This window comes from Schistocerca piceifrons, chromosome 9 (genome assembly GCF_021461385.2).
Source record: "Schistocerca piceifrons isolate TAMUIC-IGC-003096 chromosome 9, iqSchPice1.1, whole genome shotgun sequence".
Taxonomy (NCBI): Eukaryota; Metazoa; Arthropoda; class Insecta; order Orthoptera; family Acrididae; genus Schistocerca; species Schistocerca piceifrons.
In genome coordinates this window covers 218,384,461-218,405,934 of record NC_060146.1, presented here as the reverse complement: position 1 = coordinate 218,405,934, position 21,474 = coordinate 218,384,461, and the positions used below count along the sequence as shown (strand labels likewise).

Here is a 21,474-nt window from a genome sequence, read left to right as displayed (position 1 = left end):
GCAGTGTTTCTACTTTCTCTTCATTAGTGAACACTGTACTCACACACTCCTTAACTAAAGATGGTTGACTGGATGATCAGGGTGCATTTTTTTGTGTGTTTCAATTTGCTTACTGTCAGCTCCAGCAAGTGGAAGAGTTAAGTTACCCCGCGTACCTGCGGTGTATGCCAGTACTTGAGAGTCAAAGTTAATTTTCCAGGTATGCAGGAAAAGACAGACTGCTATTTACCGTGTAGATGACATGTGAAGTTGCAGAGAAGCACAATTAAAAGACACTTACACAAAGCTTTTGACTGCAGCCTTCATCAGCAAAAGAGAAACACACGCCATTCACACACACTAGCAAGCACACCACCAACTCTGGCAGAGAGAGACCCTCAGCATACAGAACAGGGAGTTCTCGCCACTGCAGATACGCCTTCCACATCTCGAAAACGGCTTCACAGACACTATGCCCCAGACCTAGTCCACAAACAGATCTCCCAGGCCATTTCCCCTCGCACCCCCAATCCCCCCACCATCACCAAGAATCAGATCCAAAGGAGTGCCCCCTTCATCACCCAGTAACACAACACACTGGAACAACTGAACCACATCCTTCACCCTGAAAAGAGAAACATTCTACCAAAGATCCTTTCCACCCAACCTCCAAACATCCTAGTTCATTACTAAGTCACTCCCAATTCCAACTCCTTACCACAAACAAGGATCGTGTCCCTGTGGAAGATCCAGGTGCCAGACCTGCCCAAATCTCCCCCTCCAAACCCTTTCTACACCAGTCCTCTCACAGATTTACCCTACCGCATCAGAGGCCCTGCCACCTGTGAAAGCAGCCAGGTCATTTACCACCTCTGCTGTAATCATTGCACAGCTTTTTATACGGTATGACTACCAACCAGCTGTCCACCAGAATGAACAGCCATCACCAAACTGTGGCCGAGACCAAATTAGACCACCTGGTGGAACAACATGCTGCTGAAAATTACATGCTCGATTCCAGTGGCTGCTTCACTACCTGAGCCATCTGGAACCTCCCATCCACCACCAGCTTTTCTGAACTGTGCAGATCAGAGTTATCATTACGATACATTTTCTGCTCCCGTGATTACCCTGGCCTCAACCTAGGGTGACACACTGTCCCCACATCCTCCACCCAACAGTTTCCACCCCTATGTCCTATTATCTCCTCCCCATTCTCGTCTGAATGGTGTATGTTTCTCTTTTGCTGATGAAGGCTGTGGCCAAAAGTTTTGTGTAAGAGTCTTTTAACTGTGCCCATCTGCAACTTCGTGTCATTTTTATGGTAAGTAGCAGTCTATCTTTTCCTACATTGTTAGCTACAAGAAAGCTGACTGTGCTGGTCGATGGCCCCCTCGTAGCTAAACAACATTTGCTTGATACATTTTTTATTTTGCTTCTGGACAAAAAGTTATTCAGGGTGGTCAAGAGAAATGGAACAGCTTGTAGCTGGCCAAACACCTTTTGACATCAAATTATTGGTACAGCACTATCCTATCAAAATTTCCGTCACTAACTTCTGTATTTCTATATTCAGTCATTTACCACCTCCTCTTTTTCTGATCTGGGAAGAATGTTAAGTTTTCTGTCACCGAGCATGCTGACTGCTCGTGGACATGACTGTCAGTCACTTAAACCAACAACAACAAAAAATCAGTCTGTCCAATAGGTGTGACACTGAGACTGACAGTTCACAAAGAAAAACAATTAATATAAAATATGAAGACATAAGTTATTTTAATATCAAATTTCACATACAAAAATAGCATATCTGAACATTTGAAATACATTTCTGTGCTCAAAACTACCAAATGGCCAAGACGGTTACAACTCCGTTACCTTGGAAGACTTTGCACACAAACATGAGTTAGCACCAATGATATTCTACACACGTTGTAGGAAATGTTAAAATCTTTTCAGTGTTAAAAAAAAAATCCACAAAGCAATTGCCAATATTTTCATTCAGCTCCCAAAGCGTTAACAGTGATCAAGGCACATAAGTTTCACAACCTGTTAACACATCACTTGCTCAGCTTAATGGCTCCTCTATAATACTAGTGTTTAAAATCCCAGGAAAAAGACCCGTATGCTCCCATGCAATTCTGTTGATGCACACACTCCATTGCTGACTGGACTAGAGAAACTAGACAAAAACTGTGATTATATCACCAACAGAACTACTCTGAGAATCCATTGGTAAGGTACCGATACGTGTAGTCATAAACAGCCACCATTAGGGCACTTCCAACACCTCTTCGCAGAAGTCTCGGAAGCAGACCTTTGAAAAGAGCTCGCAATCTGTAAGGGGGAAAAAAATGCTTGGTTACATACAAGAAGATAATTTACAAAATTTTGTATTTCTAATTTTTATGAGTTTTTTCAATAAATAAAGTCTTTTTTTCCTTTTTTCTTTTCCCAAGCTGTTAATATATATGGGGAACGTCCCTTTAGGTGCTTCAAATTCTATGTCTTTTCTGCTTGTGTGTGAAGTTTCAAACAATTCCAACAGATGACAGAGCTGTAGTGAAACACCAAAATGGTATCAACACATGAGTTACAAGGAATGTGCTGTAATTAAATTCTTGGTTGTAGAAAAAGAAACTGTGTTGAACATCTATAAACAATTGTGTGCAGTGTTTGATAATGATGCAATTAACAAGAGTACTGCTGGACAGAAACTGAGCTTCACAGCTGGCCACGTTCAAGACATCCTGTAACAACAGCTGTTCCCCACAAGGCAAATCACACAGATGCCATTATTTGTGTAGACCGTCATATCACAATTGAAGTTGGCTCTACAGGTACCAATGAGCATTGGAAGTGAGTCTACTATGATTGACACTCTTGGATATTCAAAGGCATCCTCAAGATAGCTTCAATGAACACTCATAACAATCTACAATTTTCAAAGAAAAGCCATTTCATCTGAACTGTTGGGGCAATTTGAGGCTGATGGAGGGGCCCTTCTGTCATAGATCATTGCAGATGATACAGACTGGATGGAATGGGAACAAAAGGACAGTCACTCGAGTGGCATCACCCAAAATCGCAAAGAAAAAGAAAGAAAGAAATTAAGGCTGCTCCCTCTGCTGGCAAAGTCGTGATGACAGTCTTCTGGCTGTGAAGGAGTCATTCTCATCTATGTGTCAGCAAAAGGATCAAACAGTACTTCAGAGGCATATGTAATGACTGAATACTGGGCTGGTACCCATGTAATACCTCAGATAAACAATGTGTAAACATTGAACATGAGACTCAGGATGATGCCCACAGATGGGTGCACAGACTCCATCCCAGACGTGACCCTGTAGATATATGGGACAAGGCGAAGAAGAAGAAGAAGAAGAAGAAATGTGAATACTGAACAAACTCAAGAACTGTTTCCAATGTTTTAGGTCTGACAAGAATCCAAAAGAAATCTTCCTCCACACAACAATGCACTTCCACACACAAAATTCATGTCGTGGGAAGACATCGACAAACTGGGTTGGATATCACTTGTCATCCAACCTAGAGCTCAGAGCTGGTGTTCTTGGACTTCCATCTGTTTGAGCCACTGAAGTATTAACTATGTAAGACACATTTTGAAGATGATGAGATCATAAGTTGTGCAGTGAAAATGTGGCTAACAGCACAGGAGAAGAGCTATTACCAACAGGATATTCATGCTATTAAAAACACAGGCATAAGGCCATAGAATGTGATGGAGACCATGTACAAAAATAGCACATGTAAAAGAAATGTTGACTGATATTTTCTCCTAATTGTAACTACTGACACTTGGGCGACTGTGCCCGAGCATAGGTCGGGCGGCTGTTGCACACCACTCACAGCCTATTAGCCGTCCGGGAGCAGGCCAGCTACTGTGGTAGTGCTTCGTGGAACACCTTCCTATATGTCCCTCGACTGCTGCTCCCCTCTGTGTTCCGGTTTTAGAACTACGTCAAAAGAAGCGGCAAGACACGCACAGCAACATCCATGACACGCTGCGCCATTGTGCATTGGTGTAGATGTGAGTTTCAAATGTTCTTGTTACTGTTTGCCATTTCTTGTTAATTTCTCTCTCAAATATGTCACGTTTTCTGAGTGGGATAGAAATTTTAGAAGCCTTAGAAGAAGAATTGGATGATTCTGGTTCTCAGTGGAAATTGTCTGAATGTGAAGAGAATGAAGAGGATCCAGATACAGGTAAGGAGCTGTCTAGTGCAGCTTTTCTTCAGTGTTATTATTACAACTTACATTGCTCGAGTTGCTTCAGTTAGCAGAAAATTTATTTCTGTTCATCTCGTCTATCTTGCAGAGGAATCTGATGAGCCTGCATCTGTGCAGTCAGTGTTAACTGACCAAAGTACGTCCTCTGCAACACAGACGTTGGCTGCAACAGAGCTGTCTGTACCTCCAACAAAGAGGCAACGAATTTTGCCGGAAAAACCCACTGGTGCCGAATTAGGCTGTAAATTTGTGACAATCAGGGTACAGTGCCACAATTTGTAGAGAAAAACAGAGTAATGGCAGCTGTTCATGAGAATTCCACTCCTCTCAATGTGTTTTCGATCTTTTTCCCCGATTCCATAATGAAACACTCAAAATCCGAAACAAACAGATATGCAAAGTCTGTTTATGACAAACTCAAAGCAGTTTCCAGGGTAAAGCCTCACAGTTTTTGTAATTTGTGGGTGGGAGTAAAGCTGCACGAAATGTATTAGTTTTTTGGCATATTTATACATGTGTCTTGTGAAAAAAAGCAAAACTGACAAATTACTGGTCTACCAACAATGTTATTTTAACCCCTTTCCCTGGTTCTGTTATGGCCAGAAATAGATTCAATGCAATATTATCAAACCTGCATTTGAATGACAATGCAAAATACGTTCCAAAAAGTCAACCTCAGCATGACCCCAGGCGTAAAATCAGGCCAATCCTGGATCATTTCTTATTAGAATCACAAAAATCATTTTACCCATCAGAAAACCTCATTATTGATGAAGGCATGTGTGGTTTTTGTGGAAGAGTGGTATTTAGGGTTTACATAAAAAATAAACCTGACAAGTATGGAATCAAGATGTTTATTGTGTGTGATTCCAAAACTGGTTAAGTTATTAGATTGGATGTATATGCTTGAAAAAGGAACTCAAGACAACTCTATAATAACATTATTGGAGAGGTTGCTAGCAGATTACCTGGGAAAAGGCCACACTGTTTACATGAACACATTTTGTAGTTCACCAGCAGTATTTGATTTTCTGTGACAACATAAAATGAAAGCTATAGGTTCATGCATGACTAAATGGAAAGAACTACCAAACGAAATTGTTTCCAAAAAACTGAAAAGGTATGAGTCTGTGTCAATGAGGAGGAATCATCTGCTCTGCCTGAAGTGGAAAGACACAAGAGATGTACCATGCCTGTTCACTGTGCACAAAATGACCAGCTCTGACACATATGTTCATAGAAAGGAAGGTGGTTGTTGTTGTTGTTGTTGTTGTTGTCTTCAGTCCTGAGACTGGTTTGATGCAGCTCTCCATGCTACTCTATCCTGTGCAAGCTGCTTCATCTCTCAGTACTTATTGCAACCTACATCCTTCTGAATCTGTTTAGTGTATTCATCTCTTGGTCTCCCTCTACGATTTTTACCCTCCACGCTGCCCTCCAATGCTAAATTTCCGATCCCTTGATGCCTCAGAACATGTCCTACCAACCGATCCCTTCTTCTGGTCAAGTTGTGCCACAAACTCCTCTTCTCCCCAATCCTATTCAATACTTCCTTATTAGTTATGTGATCTACCCATCTAATCTTCAGCATTCTTCTGTAGCACCACATTTCGAAATCTTCTATTCTCTTCTTGTCCAAACTAGCTATCGTCCATGTTTCACTTCCATACATGGCTACGCTCCATACAAATACTTTCAGAAACGGCTTCCTGACACTTAAATCTATTCTTGATGTTAACAAATTTCTCTTCTTCAGAAACGCTTTCCTTGCAATTGCCAGTCTACATTTTATATCCTCTTTACTTCGACCATCATCAGTTATTTTGGTCCCCAAATAGCAAAACTCCTTTACTACTTTAAGTGTCTCATTTCCTAATCTAATTCCCTCAGCATCACCCATCTTAATTCGACTACATTCCATTATCCTCGTTTTGCTTTTGTTGATGTTCATCTTATATCCTCCTTTCAAGACACTGTCCATTCCGTTCAACTGGTCTTCCAAGTCCTTTGCTGTCTCTGACAGAATTACAATGTCATCGGCGAACCTCAACGTTTTTATTTCTGCTCCATGGACTTTAATACCTACCCAAATTTTTCTTTTGTTTCCTTTATTGCTTGCTCAATATACAGATTGAATAACATCGGGGAGAGGCTACAACCCTGTCTCACTCCCTTCCCAACCACTGCTTCCCTTTCATACCCCTCGACTCTTATAACTGCCATCTGGTTTCTGTACAAATTGTAAATAGCCTTTCGCTCCCTGTATTTTACCCCTGCTACCTTTAGAATTTGAAAGAGAGTATTCCAGTCAACACTGTCAAAAGCTTTCTCTAAGTCTACAAATGCTAGAAATGTAGGTTTGCCTTTCCTTAATCTATTTTCTAAGATAAGTCGTAGGCTCAGTATTGCCTCACGTGTTGCAACATTTCTGCGGATTCCAAACTGATCTTCGCCGAGGTCGGCTTCTACCAGTTTTTCCATTCGTCTCTGAAGGTATAAAAGTAAAATCAAAACCAACTGCCATTCTTGACTATAATATTTACAAAACGGGGGTCGATAGGAGTGATCACATGATTTCTTACTATGCATTTAGGAGGAAACAGATGATGTGGTGGAAGGAATTGTTCTTCACATGCTTATAATGGCTGCAACAAATGCATTTGTCTTATACCAGGAAACCAGGACTCCTGCTCAAAGAAAGCGCTGCTATTTTTCCACTTTTCTACAACAAATTGGTGAAGGACTGATTCACAAAGGTATAAATTTGGCACTAGACAATGTTCCTAGTGAAAGTCACAGCAACAGACTTCTAGGACACCATTTTGCAGAAATATTCCAGCCCCTGAGATGAAGGAGTGTCCAACTTGAGTGTGAGTTTGTTCTGAGAAAACAAAAAAACTATATAGTGGTAAACCAGGTAGGAAGGAAACCAGCTGGTGGTGTCCAGACTGCAATGTACCACTCGGCGTGCCAGAGTGCTTCAAACTCTTCCACACTGAAACTAATTGCTGTGAATTTACACAAAACTAAAAAATAAAAAAAATAAAAATAAAACCACATTTTTTTGTGAAAGTGAAACCATAAATTTTATGTTTGTTGTTATTAATTTTGTCATCAGCCAATATAATTAAAATAAACATTTAAAATAAACCATAAAGACTTCTTTCAAAATATGTTTTCTGTTTCAAGATACCTTAAATAGAAATGTGCCAGTAACATTTCAAAAAAACACTAAAAATGGCTGGTCCACTGGACCAAGAATGTGTCTAAGCTGCTGGTCCTCAAGGTGTTAAAAAGAAATAAGTTCTGAGAAAAAAATTGGAGTCCTTATTTACTGACCGACTCTCAAATATAACAAAATTCTGTCTGTTGGATAAAAAATTCTACTCACATCAAGATTTTCCCACTTCACAGTTCATTTACGAATTTATTGTTCTAAACACAAATGATCTCAGGAGAGAGGTTACAGAACTTAGCGTTGACTTGCACCCTTGCAGTTAATTTCTAGAAGCATTCTTTTTTTATTTTTTGGTTTTTGCTCTTGCACTGAAGCACCTCCCTAACTGTGCACCAGTTAGTGCTCAATGAAAGTGCCCCATAGTGTTCCATATGCAGCCCACCACACACTGAGCCCTGCACTATCAATGCTAAACTGAGACATTGCTGCCAGCATCTGGATTGGACAATGGTCCTCTTTTTATATTTTCACTTGTAAGGAACTAGTCAATGACATTTTTCTTCGATGTACTTTTCGATACACCCAAATAAATGTACTACTCGATACATGGACATCGTTCAAAAATCATAATAATGGTTTAATAAGGTATAGAGTATTATTTTACTTATGTACAAATGTAAAAACATGTAACAAGAATTTTTTTCAAAAAGAAAATCTAACCAGTGAAGTTATGTCGAACATGTTTTGTTTTAATCCTGAAAAACATCTGAAATTATTATTAATATTATTATTGTTATTTTTTATGCTTTCCCGGCAATCTGTTGACATCTTGGATATTCGGGAATCCAGCCGGATGTTCGCATCATTCTCGCACGATATTTGAACAGCCTGCCTCGCTGTCTTCTTCAGGTGCTACCTGAGACTCGTCCTTGGGTCGATCGAGTCCAGTATTTATGCCTGGAAGGAGCTGGGCATTCCCTTATTGGTCCACACCGAGTCGAGTGTTCTGTCTGTGGTCTGTGCCTGCCAGACTCGGCTTCAATGGACCCCTCCAGTCGCAGACGTTCCGACTGCCGTCTGTGCCCGTTTTGGCTGTCCTCAATGGTTGTGGTCATCATCTGAGATGTGTCAGACCCGATCTGAGGTGTTAGGTACTCTGTCTCACGACTGTTACTATGATTTCCACTTCTGTTTCTTGCTGGGCGCTCCATAATCGGTCCGCACCCGCCAGACGTGGCTACGTTGGCCCTCTCTGGTCGCCGGTGTTGCAACCGCCATCTGCGCCCAGCCCGGCCGTCTTCTGAAGTCGAGTTCATGATCTTGTGTGTGTCAAACCTGGTCTCTAATGTCTGACACCTTGTCTCACGGCTGTTCTCTCTGCCTTCACTTCTATTTCTTGTAGAATCCCAGAGTGTCCTGCGTTGAGTTTTCACAAACTCAAGTACTGGATTCCAGGCAGTGCTGATTTGGTATCCTGAGTCACAGTTGATTAGGTTGTCTGTGACATTAATCTCAATGGCTTCTTTAAAGACACTGTCCCAAAATCTTGATGTCTTTGTCACAATCTTGGTGTCATTGTAATCCATTGAATGACCAAGTTCCAGACAATGCTCTGCTATGGCTGATTTAGTTGCATGTCTGAGTCTGGTATGTCTCTGGTGTTCTTTACACCTGATGTCCACAGTTCTGGTGGTCTGGCTAATGTATAACATCCCACACTGGCACAGCATGTTGTAAATACCTGGCTTGCGTAGCCCCAGGTCATCTTTTAGATTCCCCAGCACAGCCCCAATTTTGGTGGGTGGGCAAAATATGCTCTTGATGTCATACTTCTGGAGAATCCTGCTAATTTTGGCAGAGATAGGTCCGGCATATGGCAGGTATGCTATCTTCTTTGCCTCTTCTGGTTCTTCTTCTGTATCCTTTGGCTGATTGGCAGGTTGAAGTGCCTTCTGGATATCCCCAGAGGAGTACCCATCCCTGTTGAACACAGATCGTAAGTGTTCAATTTCTGTGGCCAAATTATTAGGATCTGACAGAGTTTGTGCTCTGTGGACCAGTGTTCTGAGCACTTGGAGAATGGAACACTCGACTCGGCGCAGACCAATTAGGGAACACCCAGCTCGTTCCAGGCATAAATACTGGACTTGATCGACACAAGGACCAGTCTCAGGTAGCACCTGAAGAAGATAGTGGGGCACATTGTTGAAATATCATGTGAGAACGACGTGAACATCAGGCTGGATTCCTGAATGTCCAAGATGTCATTATTATTGTTGTTGATGTTGTTATCGTTGTTGTTGTTGTTATTTCCATAATTTTTGTATTACAATTTGAAAAGCACTTCTAATGTAAATTTTATGAAATATTAATTGCATATAACTTTTACCTTTGGACGCACAGATTGATATCTAGATATAAATAGATCCGCCCTGAGAGTTAAGCATCACTCGTCACTTTTGTTAGTCTTGCGTTTTTAGTGTAACTCAACACAGTTCTGTAATGTGGTGTGGTTCAATTCTAGAAATGCTGTGCTGTTCTGTTATTTGAAGCGTTGAAGTGCTTTACTACTTAATCCAGTAAGTTGTTGTGAAAACAAGAAATTATGTAAATAATAAAATTCCACAAGGCTCTGTTATATTTTATTTCTAAAATTTATGCTTGAATAACCAGGAATCTGGATTCCACCAGGTAAAGCAGGAATACATCCTGAATTTGAGGACACTTAAACAAACTGAGAAAACAACAGAAAGGCAATATATTACATAGCTTTTTTTTTATTTCAAATACTGCTTTCTAACCATGTACACTAATTTGCCACATCTTTCTATTTTATCATATGCAGCTCTGAATAAAACTTTCCATTAAAGATTGCTGCACAAATACAAATATTAATTTTTGCTATACCATCAATAGAAAGATGAGAATACACACTGTAATTACTTAGTATGTCTCTGTATGTGTCTGTAGATGGTAGTTCTTTGTTTTTTGTGGTTTTGCTAGTAATTCTGCACTCATTGGCACTCCAAAATAGAAACCATTAAAGAGAGTACGAATGCTATTGTGAAAAGCTAGAACTCATATTTATGTAACATGAAAAATACGAAATACAAAATTACAAAACGTTTTCCTTGTCATCCCTTCCAGTAAGTCTCCCCTGATCCAGGATTCTGGGTAACTTTGCCAGCCTCTACAACTTTTCCTAAACCTGTCAAGTCCTTTTCCTTCATCCCTCTTCTTTCCCCTTCAACCCTACTGCCAGAAGAAGGTGCCACTGGCTCCAAGACCTTGCATATGTAATAACTTTTTTATACTTGTATTCTATTGCCACCACTTGCTTAGCAGATTTTTTATCTATACAGTTACATTATATTTTCAAAAGCACAAGTAAGCAAGTGAAGCACGACACATAGAAATCCATGGATCTCGTTTGTGATACAGGTAGCTGCATGTGTCAGGGTCATCAGCTGTTGCAAATGTTTCAACATATGTTCCTTCTGGACTATACTGTTTGTAAACCACTGATGACAGTATCCGCAAAAGACACAGTAAGATGATATTTGAGGACTCAGGTTTTCACATTGTGATCAATTAGTGGTGTGCTTCAGGTTGTTCAGTCTAGTTGTCGATTCCAATTTTCTACACAAGACTTTGACGGCCGACCCATTTGTCTCCTTCAGGTGGTGCAAGTTGTGCTGTTGTGTGTACTTGCTGCCTGAACTCCAATCACACTATGACCTACTGTCAGTCTCAACCTACTACTTATAGCTGAATTTGACTCCCAATGCCTCTTTTCCCTTTTTGCTCATTTGTTTTCATAGGCCACACTGACATTCTGTGAAATGCACTTTCCCTCCATTTCCCAACTCTGGTGAATATGACACCCAGCAAAATCTTAATTACTCGAGTGCCAGACCCCAAGCCCCTTTTTTAAACTGAAACCTCTAACCTGGCTCATCAGGTCTTCCAAAATGTGTATTTCATTATTGGATAGGTAAAAAATCTACTCACCAAGTGGTGGCAAGAGAACAGACATACAAAAGGAATAACAGTATGCAAGCTTTCAGAGTCAGTGGCTTCTCCTTCTAGAAGAAGGGATGAAGTTGAAGGAAGAGTGGTGAAGGTAAAGGACTGAAAGATTCCTCCTCAACCCATCTGGTAAGTCTCCCCTGAACCACACTTCAGGGCAACTTTTTCAAACTCTACTATTTTCCCAAATTTCACCACTCCTTTTCCTTCGCCCCATTTCTCTCCCTTCAACCCTACTGCCAGAATGAGGAGCCACTGGCTCTGAAACTTGCATACATTTTATGTGTGCATTCTGCTACTGCTTGGTGAGTAGATTTTTTACAATCCAATTATGTTTTCAAAAACTGATTATTTCTGTTGATATATTAACATCTTAATTTCAATAGACTGCTTAATTATACTGCCCCAGAAACATGGCATTTACACCACAGTACTCACCCCATCATATTTCAATTTCATGACTGTACTTGAGGCCTTGCACAGCGACAGCTGATTTGCTTGACTGAGTTAGCAGAGTGTGTCGTTATGTGTGTGATCTTTGCATACCATCCCAATTGTTCTAACAGTGCACCACATAAGTCATTTCATATTGACAAGGAATGTGGTACCCACCTGAATTTTGATAACTAGAGTGTTGTAATGTTGCAAAGAAGACTTTTTATCTCTGTTGAAGAGAGTGAAATAAATAGGTGCCAAGTTCCCATTGAGTCTACTGATGTATCTGCAGACTGGGCCAATGTAAGGTAAATAAGTGATTCTTGGTTTTGTCTTTCTTTCTCAATTATAGTCTCTTCCTCAGTAGTTGATTTTGGCAGCATCAGCCATTTAACTGGTCAAATGGAATAGCTCTTCTTTCAGAGCTGTTGATATTTTTCAGTGAGGTTCTCCTTGTCTGAAGGTGTACAAGCTCCATGGTCCCGAATATTTGGCATGGAATATCGTTCTTAAGGATTGTGTTAGCTCGAGGAATGGAGACATGAGGTCAGCATCTCATCAGCACGCAGCACACCTTGAGATCATCCATGCTATCCTCCTCTGTATGTATTCAATATCTGCTGTCACTGCCTTTTGTTATGAGTTCCACACACTTAAGCAGTATTCTGGGATAGGATCCCTAGGTCTCAGTGTATGCGAAGAAAATATTGCTGGCCCTCTTTTTCAACTTCATACCTTGAGCCATCGTCAGCCACCACAAACAAATTTGGTGCAACACACTTTCAGAGAAAGAGAGCCTCACCGAGCAATTAGAAGAGAGCCTCACCGAGCAATTAGGACACCTACGTATAGTGTTCCACAACAATGGGTACTCTGATCGAAATACTGAGTGGGTGTTGCAATCAAAATGAATAATGCTCGAAAAAGTGCTAGAAAGCATGACAGAGAGAAGCCAAGAATCACTACCTACCTTCTGTTGGTACAATATCTGGAAAGACTGCTGGACTCCTACAAAAACATGGCATCCAGTGTATTTTACTGACGTTAACAAATTCAAAAAGTGCTCTTTGCACTGTTAAAGATGATCTTGGTCCCCGAAAGCCAGGTGCACTGCATGCAAATGTGGCACGCCGTAAGTGGAGCACACTATCAGAACAGTCAAGGGGAATGTAAAAAATATCAGCAACACAAACTGACAAAACAACCAAACAAATCAGCTGCCGCTAAGCACTGCCTCAAATATAATCATGAAATAAATACAACAAGACCAATGTTGTGGTGCAAATGTCACGTTTCTGGGGTGGCACGGTTAAGAAGTCTGTTGAAATAAAAATGTTGGAAAACCAAGTAACCGAGATGGTGGTTTGAATTTAAAAGGAGCTTGGGATGCGGCAATTGATTTAGTAAGATCTCGCTAGCCATCATGCCCACCAGAGCCGAAAAAAGCTGAGATAATGTGTGTTTCGCGGGACATCCTGGAGAGGAGCACATGGAATAACAGTGGGGAAAGTTTAAAAGAACAGCTGACCAGGTACTTGATAGATATGGATCTAGGAGAACAGCTCGTGAAGGAAATGACCACCATGGTATACAGTCACTCGAAATCTACTTCTAAAGAAACCGAGACAACTGCATAATAGGTGTAAAACAAACCACATGGCTATAGACAGAGAGATGATGAATAAAACGTATCTGCGTGTATGAATTCTCCTTATTCACCCCACCCCCCACTCCTCCATGGATGGATTCTGTGTACCCCACCTGTCTGTGTCTGGAGTTAATCTCATATGAAAGCATGAGAACATTATCCCAATGTTTCCACAACGTGTATCTGGAGCGGGACATGGGTACGTGCCAACTGTTCACCTACTGCAATGTCAGAAACAGCCTAAAAACTACAGCCAGGCTGGTCAGTTCACCAGCCTTCATTGTTAATTCACAAGGAGATTTGATGTGGATCAGGCTCACCCTCCTGTGTCCTGGAAGCAGTGCTTTAATGCGCTTGGCTATCAAGGCAAGTAACTTAATTTCTGAAAAGCATTTGACTCAGTACCACACTCATGCTTGTTACCAAAAATATGATCATATGGAACATCAACTGAAATTTGTGACTGGGCTGAGGATTTCTTGGTATTGGTACGAACAATGCAACATCTTATTTCAGCTGGAGAGTCATCAATAACTGTACAAGGTTGTTATAATTTAAGTGCAGCAACTCACAGAGTTTCAGTGTGGATTGTAATTATCATATGGCAGTGACACTTGGTAGATATTCTAATGCATTAATACACAACCAACTTTTCGAGTGGGGGGGGGGGGGGGGGGGGAATAGTTCAAATCTGGCACAGTGAATGCAAGAAAGATGTACAGAAATGTTTCCATGTGTAATAGGTTAAGAACAGAACATGGGCAGAGAACGTTAAACATGTGAGAAAGGCATAATGTTGATTTTATTAACTGCTGTCTCACAACTTGTTCTGTATGAGCACCAGAGACATCAACAAGATGCTGATCCATAAAACGACATGATCAACAGTTGCTTGCAGCAGTTCTGGTGGAATCTAAGCAACATATTCCTGTATAATGAACTTCAGGTCAGGTAGAGACTGAATGGGTACCTGGTAAACACGTTCTTTAGATAGCCCCAGATCCATAAGTTTCAGGGCATCAGATCAGGTGATCTTGCAGGCCATGCATCTGGAAAACCTCTGGAGATAACACATTCGTAGAAGGTTGCATTAAGCAGATCTTTCACTGGAAAATCGACACGAGGTGTTGCCCCACGCTGCACAAGTAGGCCACGATAACGTGGAGATATCTTGACAAGCCCTCTTGGTGCTCTCTCTTCAAAGAAGAACACACCGAGAATAAAAACGTTTGTGAATCTACATCATACAAAAAGATACGGCACGTGCAATGGCTCTTCGTGTACAACATGTGGTTTAAAAGTATCAAAATTTGGCACTTCTGCATATTCACTGCACACTTAAGTGTAAAATGTGCTTTGTCACTCCATAGAATATTGCATGGCCACATGTCTTCAACTTGGATCTGTGCCAGACACTGAAGAGCAAATTCAGAACATCAGAACATTGCTGTAGATCATGAGTTTTCAGTTATTGCACTGCCTAGTTCTTGTTTTGGTACCAGTATAGCCTAGATCTTGTGCTGGTAACAGTGTAAAACAGAGTGCAAAACTTTCTGCATGTTGGGACTATGGTGTGGACAATTCTCATGACACTGTACAAGAACTAGCACTAACCGGGGAACATGCTGCATGGTCAGTTACCTCGTCAATAACTTCCACCTGGATAGTAGACTCCCTCTTACAGGTGTCACACAAAGCTCAAACGTGTTTTCAAATTTCATTATCATCTTCTTTTTTCCGTTTAGTGATATCTGGCCTCTCCTCAAGCCCTTCAGTCGGTGATAATCTCTCAATGCAGCACAGTAATTGCTGTTGTTCACGTAAAACAGTTTCACTGACAGCACACGGTCTCTGTTATCGATAGCCCTACTATTCACTCAACTTGTCAAATGACAGTGTGGATGTCATAGAAACAGCGTACAGCATCACATTTGCACCTGCTGGCAAAAACTGGAATCAATTTTTTTCTCACATAAATTGGGTCTGCATTCACACGTCAGCTTATGTACCGAGTTTTTCTGCCATGTGACAATCACAGCCCACACTGGACCTCTGTGAATTTCTGCACTTTAATTATGAATATCTGATAGTTGTAAGTTCAGGTGTGCCTTAGGGAAGTATGTTGTGACCCTAGCTGTTCATGTGGTATGTTTATAACCTTTCAGACAATATTAATAGTAACCTTTGATATTTTGCAGATGATGAAGTTATCTATAATGAAGTATTGGCTGAAAAACATTTCTACAAATATTTAAATCGGATCTTGATATTATTTCACAGTGGTTCATGGACTAGTGACCTGCTTTACATGTTCAGAAATGTACACTTTGAACTTCAAAAAACAGAAAGGTGTAGTAGCCTATGACCATAATGTCAAATGAGTCATAGTGGAATTGGTCAACACGTGCGAATACCTGGCTGTAACACTTTGTATGGATATGAAATTGAATGGTCACTTAGTTCAGTTGTAGGCACAGCAACGGGCAGAATTCATTTCGTTGGTAGATTATCAGGAAAATGCAAATACTCTACAAAGGTATTATTACCAAATAGTTGTGCAACCTATCCGAGAATACTGCTCAAGTGTGTGGGACTCATAACAAATGGCACTGACAGCAGATACTGAATATATACAGAGAAGGACGGCATGGATGATCAAAGGTTTTTCTATAGTATCTGGCTTTTTCCAGATATTCTACATTGTCACTTGAAGCTCTGCACACTACATTTGTAGCTATTCAAAGCACTCAAGGGAAGAAGATCTGTAAGCTTGACAATGTGCCCGAGAACTGAAACAGAAACGCTGCACGAGCCACCGCGAACATCGCATAGGCCAGCATTATGCAGGGATCTGCTCTTACACAAGTGGCCCTTGCCAAACTAAGTGCATTAGCTGCCTTTCTGGACTACACACACTTCTGATGATGGCAAAATGTCTGTACATCTGAGACAATATACAACTATTGAACTAGTTTAGATTCTTATCATTACAGTCAAAAGATATTGGACCTGAATACTGTGGTGCAATTAGTTTTGCAGTAAACCCATTAGCTCAGGAGATAAGATTCTGTAAATCTGGAAATCAAAAATTAATACCTAGCCAGTTTCTTTGTAGCCAATTTTCGTAAATTCTGAGAGTGTATTAAGTGCCTCCTAAAATGTTATATTTGAATAGCTATTTGTTAGATAATTTAAATTTTGGGCACCACTAATTCTTATACTGAGCCATATTTCTGAAATACGTGTCGCAAACATTACAGCCCGAAATTTTCCAAGCACAATGGTGGTTTTACATTTCCAATAACTCGTATCTTAAGATAAATACCCTAAATTTGAACTGAAATTCAGGGAACGCTGCAGATGAAGCTACACTGTCAACAAAGTTATATCTTGTTCTCTAGAGAAATACCATTATACAAATTATTTTGTACTTGGAATTATTAGTCTTAAAATTAAGTTTGATTGAATTTATATTATTCAATTTATATTTTGTTTTATTATTCAAATTAGCAATTATATGTAATTAAACAAAACAAAGAAGTTGTTAATTCCTGCCAAGGGGCTTATCTATAAATAGTGGGAATCGAAAGCTGACAGGGCAATCACACAGTGTTTCTGGTTGAATACAGTCTACACTATACATATTGCTGAACACTGTAGTAATGTGTGGCAGGTATGAATACTGTAATAGAATATGAGCATTCTATATTACAAAGAAAACAGCAGGCAAACTTTTATTGGGTTAGGAGGATTGTCAGGACATCACCATGGTAGGTGCTGTGAGTAAATAAACTGACCATAAGTTGTAATTAATTAATTCCAGTGTTTTTTTCCATACCTGATGTACCACAAATGATGTAATTTTGGAATCTCAGTTCACAGTGTTACCTGACCCCGAGTGAAACGATACAGAAAGGAATGGAAATGTTCCAGTAAAAAATCTGTTACAAGTGTCACTGCATACTACACACAGTATCATGGGAGCATACAGAGTAGGGGAAGATTTAATCTGCTAAACAAAATAAGGGAAGAGAAGCTAAGTGAGAGACGAGAATGACAGAAGGGCATTAACAATGGAAAGGCGAGGATGGAATAAAAATAATATCACGAAAAGGTTAGATTACTAATTGCCATATAGAGGAGATGTTTAGTCGCAGACAGGCACAATGAAAAGACTGCTATACATTTTAGCTTCCAGCCAAAAGGCTGTCTTCTGAAGTAGAAAACAATACACATTCACACAAGCACAACTCTGACATGCATGACCACTGTCTATGGCTGCTGTGGCCAGACTAAGTTGTAACTGTGCTTGGTGGGGGTTCAGAGGCAGCATGGGGCAAGCAGGGAAGGAGGGGGGATAGCAGAGTGGAGTGGGGGGAAGGTGAAGTGCTGCTTGTTGAAGCTTGCAGGGGCATGGTGGGGGCGGAATATAGCTGCTAGGTCCAGCTGGAGGTTGGGGGCAACAGAAAAGGGAGAAGTAGAGAAAGGGAAAAGGACTCGTGGATGCGGTGGTAAAACAGAAGGCTGTGTCATGTTGGGGTGGGAGAAAGGAAGGGGAAAAGCTGGTGTCAGTAGGAAGGATCCAGACGGTGCCTACCATAAGAAAGAGTGCTGTAACTACATCAAAAATAAATCACAACATATAAGGCAAAGTACAGAAGTCACTGAAGTGTGGGATACCATTAGAAATACAATGTTGGAAGGAACACGAACAGAAAACAGAGAAGTGAAAAGAACAAGGAATAAGAAAGTGTGGATGACTGAAAATATATTGGATAAAATGGATGAGTTGGAAACTGAAAACTGATGGTTTGGGAGAAGGGACGAGACAGTAGGGAAAACTGAACTATGAACAAAGAAGGTCAACTGGCCAGGCTAGAGAGGAATAGGTGGGGACGCCAATGAGAAGAATTAGAACAATTGGAAAACAAAGGCAAGCTGGAAGAAATGCACAGAACAGTGAAATCTTTAATGAATAGAGAAGTATGGAAAACAAGCAAACAAGAGCTGTTAAATAAATATGTGAACAATACAGTATGTACAGAAGAGAAGTAAGTTTGGATGGATTATGCGAAAAAATCATACGTTGCACAGGCAGATAACAGAAACTGGTTCTGGAAGGTGAAGAGGGAAAGATGGGAACTGGAGAAAACAAGTCAAGAGCTCCCCAGATTCACTGATGTAGTAAGCAGAATTTATGGACATGAATCTGGCCCCAAGATCTACTTAAGATTGCGATGGCTGTAATGAAAGTCCTTTTGAGGAGGATCGAAAGAAAACTGAAGAACATACTGTGGAAGACCAGTACAGGTTAAGAAAGGGTAAAGGAAAAGGAGATGCTACAGGCTCCCTGACAGTGATTGGGGAAAGAATGATAGAAATGAACACAGAGGTGTGTAATTGTTTTATTGACTGGAAGAGGGCGTTCAGTAGAGTCAACCGGTGATACAGCGGAGAATTTTAAAGACAATGGTACAGACAGGAAAGATTAGAAAATTAATAAAGCAGATGTATGCAAAATAGAAAGTGACAGAAGAGGTGAGCACTGGAAGGGACCCAAGGCAAGGATGTTGCTACACAATATGTCAGAGTACCAATGTTACTCACAATAAGACAAAGTGAAGCACGTTCCTTGTGGAGTAACATTGGTACTCTGACACACTGTGGAACAAAACACCCTGCTATTCTGTGTAGTAAAACACCTTGCTACTCTGCTGAGCCCTATAGTAGGTCCATGTGAGCACCACATTAAGAATCTGGCAGATTTCTTACATCAATTAGATGAAATGTGTTTGACTGACTGATATTATTGTAAATTTTGATGTGATTTCTCTCTTCACTCGTGTTCGTCTATCTGATTTGTTATGGCTGATTGAGGTTAGGTTTAGTGCTGAATTAATGAACCTATTTTGGCACATATTGACTTCCACTTACTGTTTATTCAATGACCAGTTCTACAAGCATACAGACGGAGTTGTGATTCGAAACTTGTTATCACCTATTATCAACTATTTGTTTATAGAGGATTACAAACAACCTATGGAATGCAGTAAACAAATGAGGATACAGCATGCAGTAAACATCTCTTAGTGTTACTGCTGTTAACCAAATTCACAGTCTCATTAAATGAAGCACATACATTAGCTGTAATGGAACCAGTATGTGTTTTGGTAAGTTTGTGAAATGCTTTTACATTACAGTATAAAGAAAGTAGGCAGATGGCTACTCACCATATGGATCACACATTGAGGCAGCAGCTTGGACTGGAATGGCGGTCACGTGTGCACGAGATGTGCTTACTTATGTGAATGAATGTGGCTGCATTTCCTTTTCTGATGGAAGCTAATGTGTAATTGTCTTTTCATTGTGCCTGGCTGCAACTCAACATGTCATCTTTATAGTGAGTAGTAATCTATCTTTTACTTATACTGTCGATATCCCAATCTGGAGTTTCCATCGTTTAATTTCGCATTACAGTTTTAGTTTTGCACTTACCAGTATAATGGAAGCCCATTATTCCACACAGAAAAAGGCACACATGATCTTCTGTTGTGATCTGGCAAATAGAAGGTAGTAGGTTACATCAGAACCTCTGCCCTTTCATAGTAACGTAACAATATGTTCTCATTTGTTTACAGCATTCCGTAGGTCGCTCATAATAGCAAATAGATTGCAGTAGAAGATATGTTTTCCACAGTAGCGAAGGTGAGCAAGTACTCATAGTTCTCACAGTACGCATTTCAGAGCCCACGTTTACTGGACTTTTCTCCTGTTTTGATCCATACTACCTCCTCTCAAAACACGGAATACTCTTTTAAACATTTTGTATATGCATCCCTACACTTATACAACATTCAAAAAACACATTACCTCAGGCATTAATCTATTTGGAGTTTCTTTGTGAAGATCATACATGTTGGATGCATGAAACATTGCACATGGGGAACCTTCCTTAAACTTACGTCCAGCTTTAGGGAAAATATAGCCTCAAAACTGCACAATTTGTACTTACTCTGAATAAATAAAATAGTTTGTAAGACAAACCTCTCTTCTCTGTAAATGGTTGCCACAGTAGCAAGGGGGGACCGGTATTTTCTGACACCGGGTTCTGGCTGAGGGCCCTGTATTCGAGTCTTTGCAACATCAAATGGATTACTGGCTATGGATGCCAGCGTACCAGCTGCAAAGCCAATGCCCATTATGTGGAACAGGTACAGCGTTTCATCCTGCAGCAGAGAGTAACTTACATTAAATACATACATCAAGTATGTTTTCATTATAATGTGTTTTTCACATGACACACACCTGAGTCCATAAATAGTAATTATAATGTAGTTATTGTGTGTCAGGGATGTTCTACGAGAGTTTAGACTGTAAAAGGAAACAATATTTAAAATAAAATGTTTATTTTATGTTCAGTTTCAGTGTTTTCCATGTGATGCTCTGATATACACACAAGTCTGCCAAAATTCCACCATCCTTCTCATTGGGTATGAGGAGCTCTTTCTGAAATGTCCTTGGTTTTGTTGTCATAGTAGCTGTTTCAACTGTAACTATACTTATTCTGCAGCTCCCTCTTTCAGATGAATTTACTCTAAAAAGGTTTGGTGAACTCTGTTGCTTAAAACCATTATGTAGAACCTTCAGTAGAGATAAATTGTATTGAATTGTCACGTTCTGGTGCTCTGTGCTCTGCACTGTCACAGCTCTCATCTTGTAAAAGAAGCTCATGTAACAACAGAGGGAGGTCCAGGTAACAACTTGGACCACAAGCCTGATTAGACAACAGAGGATGACATCAAGCACAATGCTGAGAATGCGCTCTTTGAGTGATATGATGCAGAGCTTGGAAAATCACTCAGGGAAGAGGTATGTTTACACACAGGTGTGGCCAATGCAGTGCCCAACACTCAGTTGCATTGTATACGAGTCAATTTATGAGGGGTGTTAAAAA

General features: G+C 40.4%; 1 protein-coding gene across 2 annotated transcripts in view; it reads right to left on the bottom strand.

Annotated features, from left to right (window-relative positions):
• Positions 1 to 1,960: 1,960 nt before the first annotated feature.
• The window catches only part of LOC124717172 (mitochondrial 2-oxodicarboxylate carrier-like), an 89,417-nt gene continuing 69,903 nt past the window's right edge, over positions 1,961 to 21,474 (bottom strand). For both annotated transcript variants that reach the window (XM_047243945.1, XM_047243944.1), the window contains exons 7-8: positions 20,565 to 20,746; positions 1,961 to 2,316 (exon numbers count right to left, since the gene is read on the bottom strand). In XM_047243945.1, the coding sequence (XP_047099901.1) occupies positions 2,196 to 2,316; positions 20,565 to 20,746 (303 nt within the window). In that variant the 3' untranslated portion in view covers positions 1,961 to 2,195. The remainder of the gene's footprint in view (positions 2,317 to 20,564; positions 20,747 to 21,474) is intronic.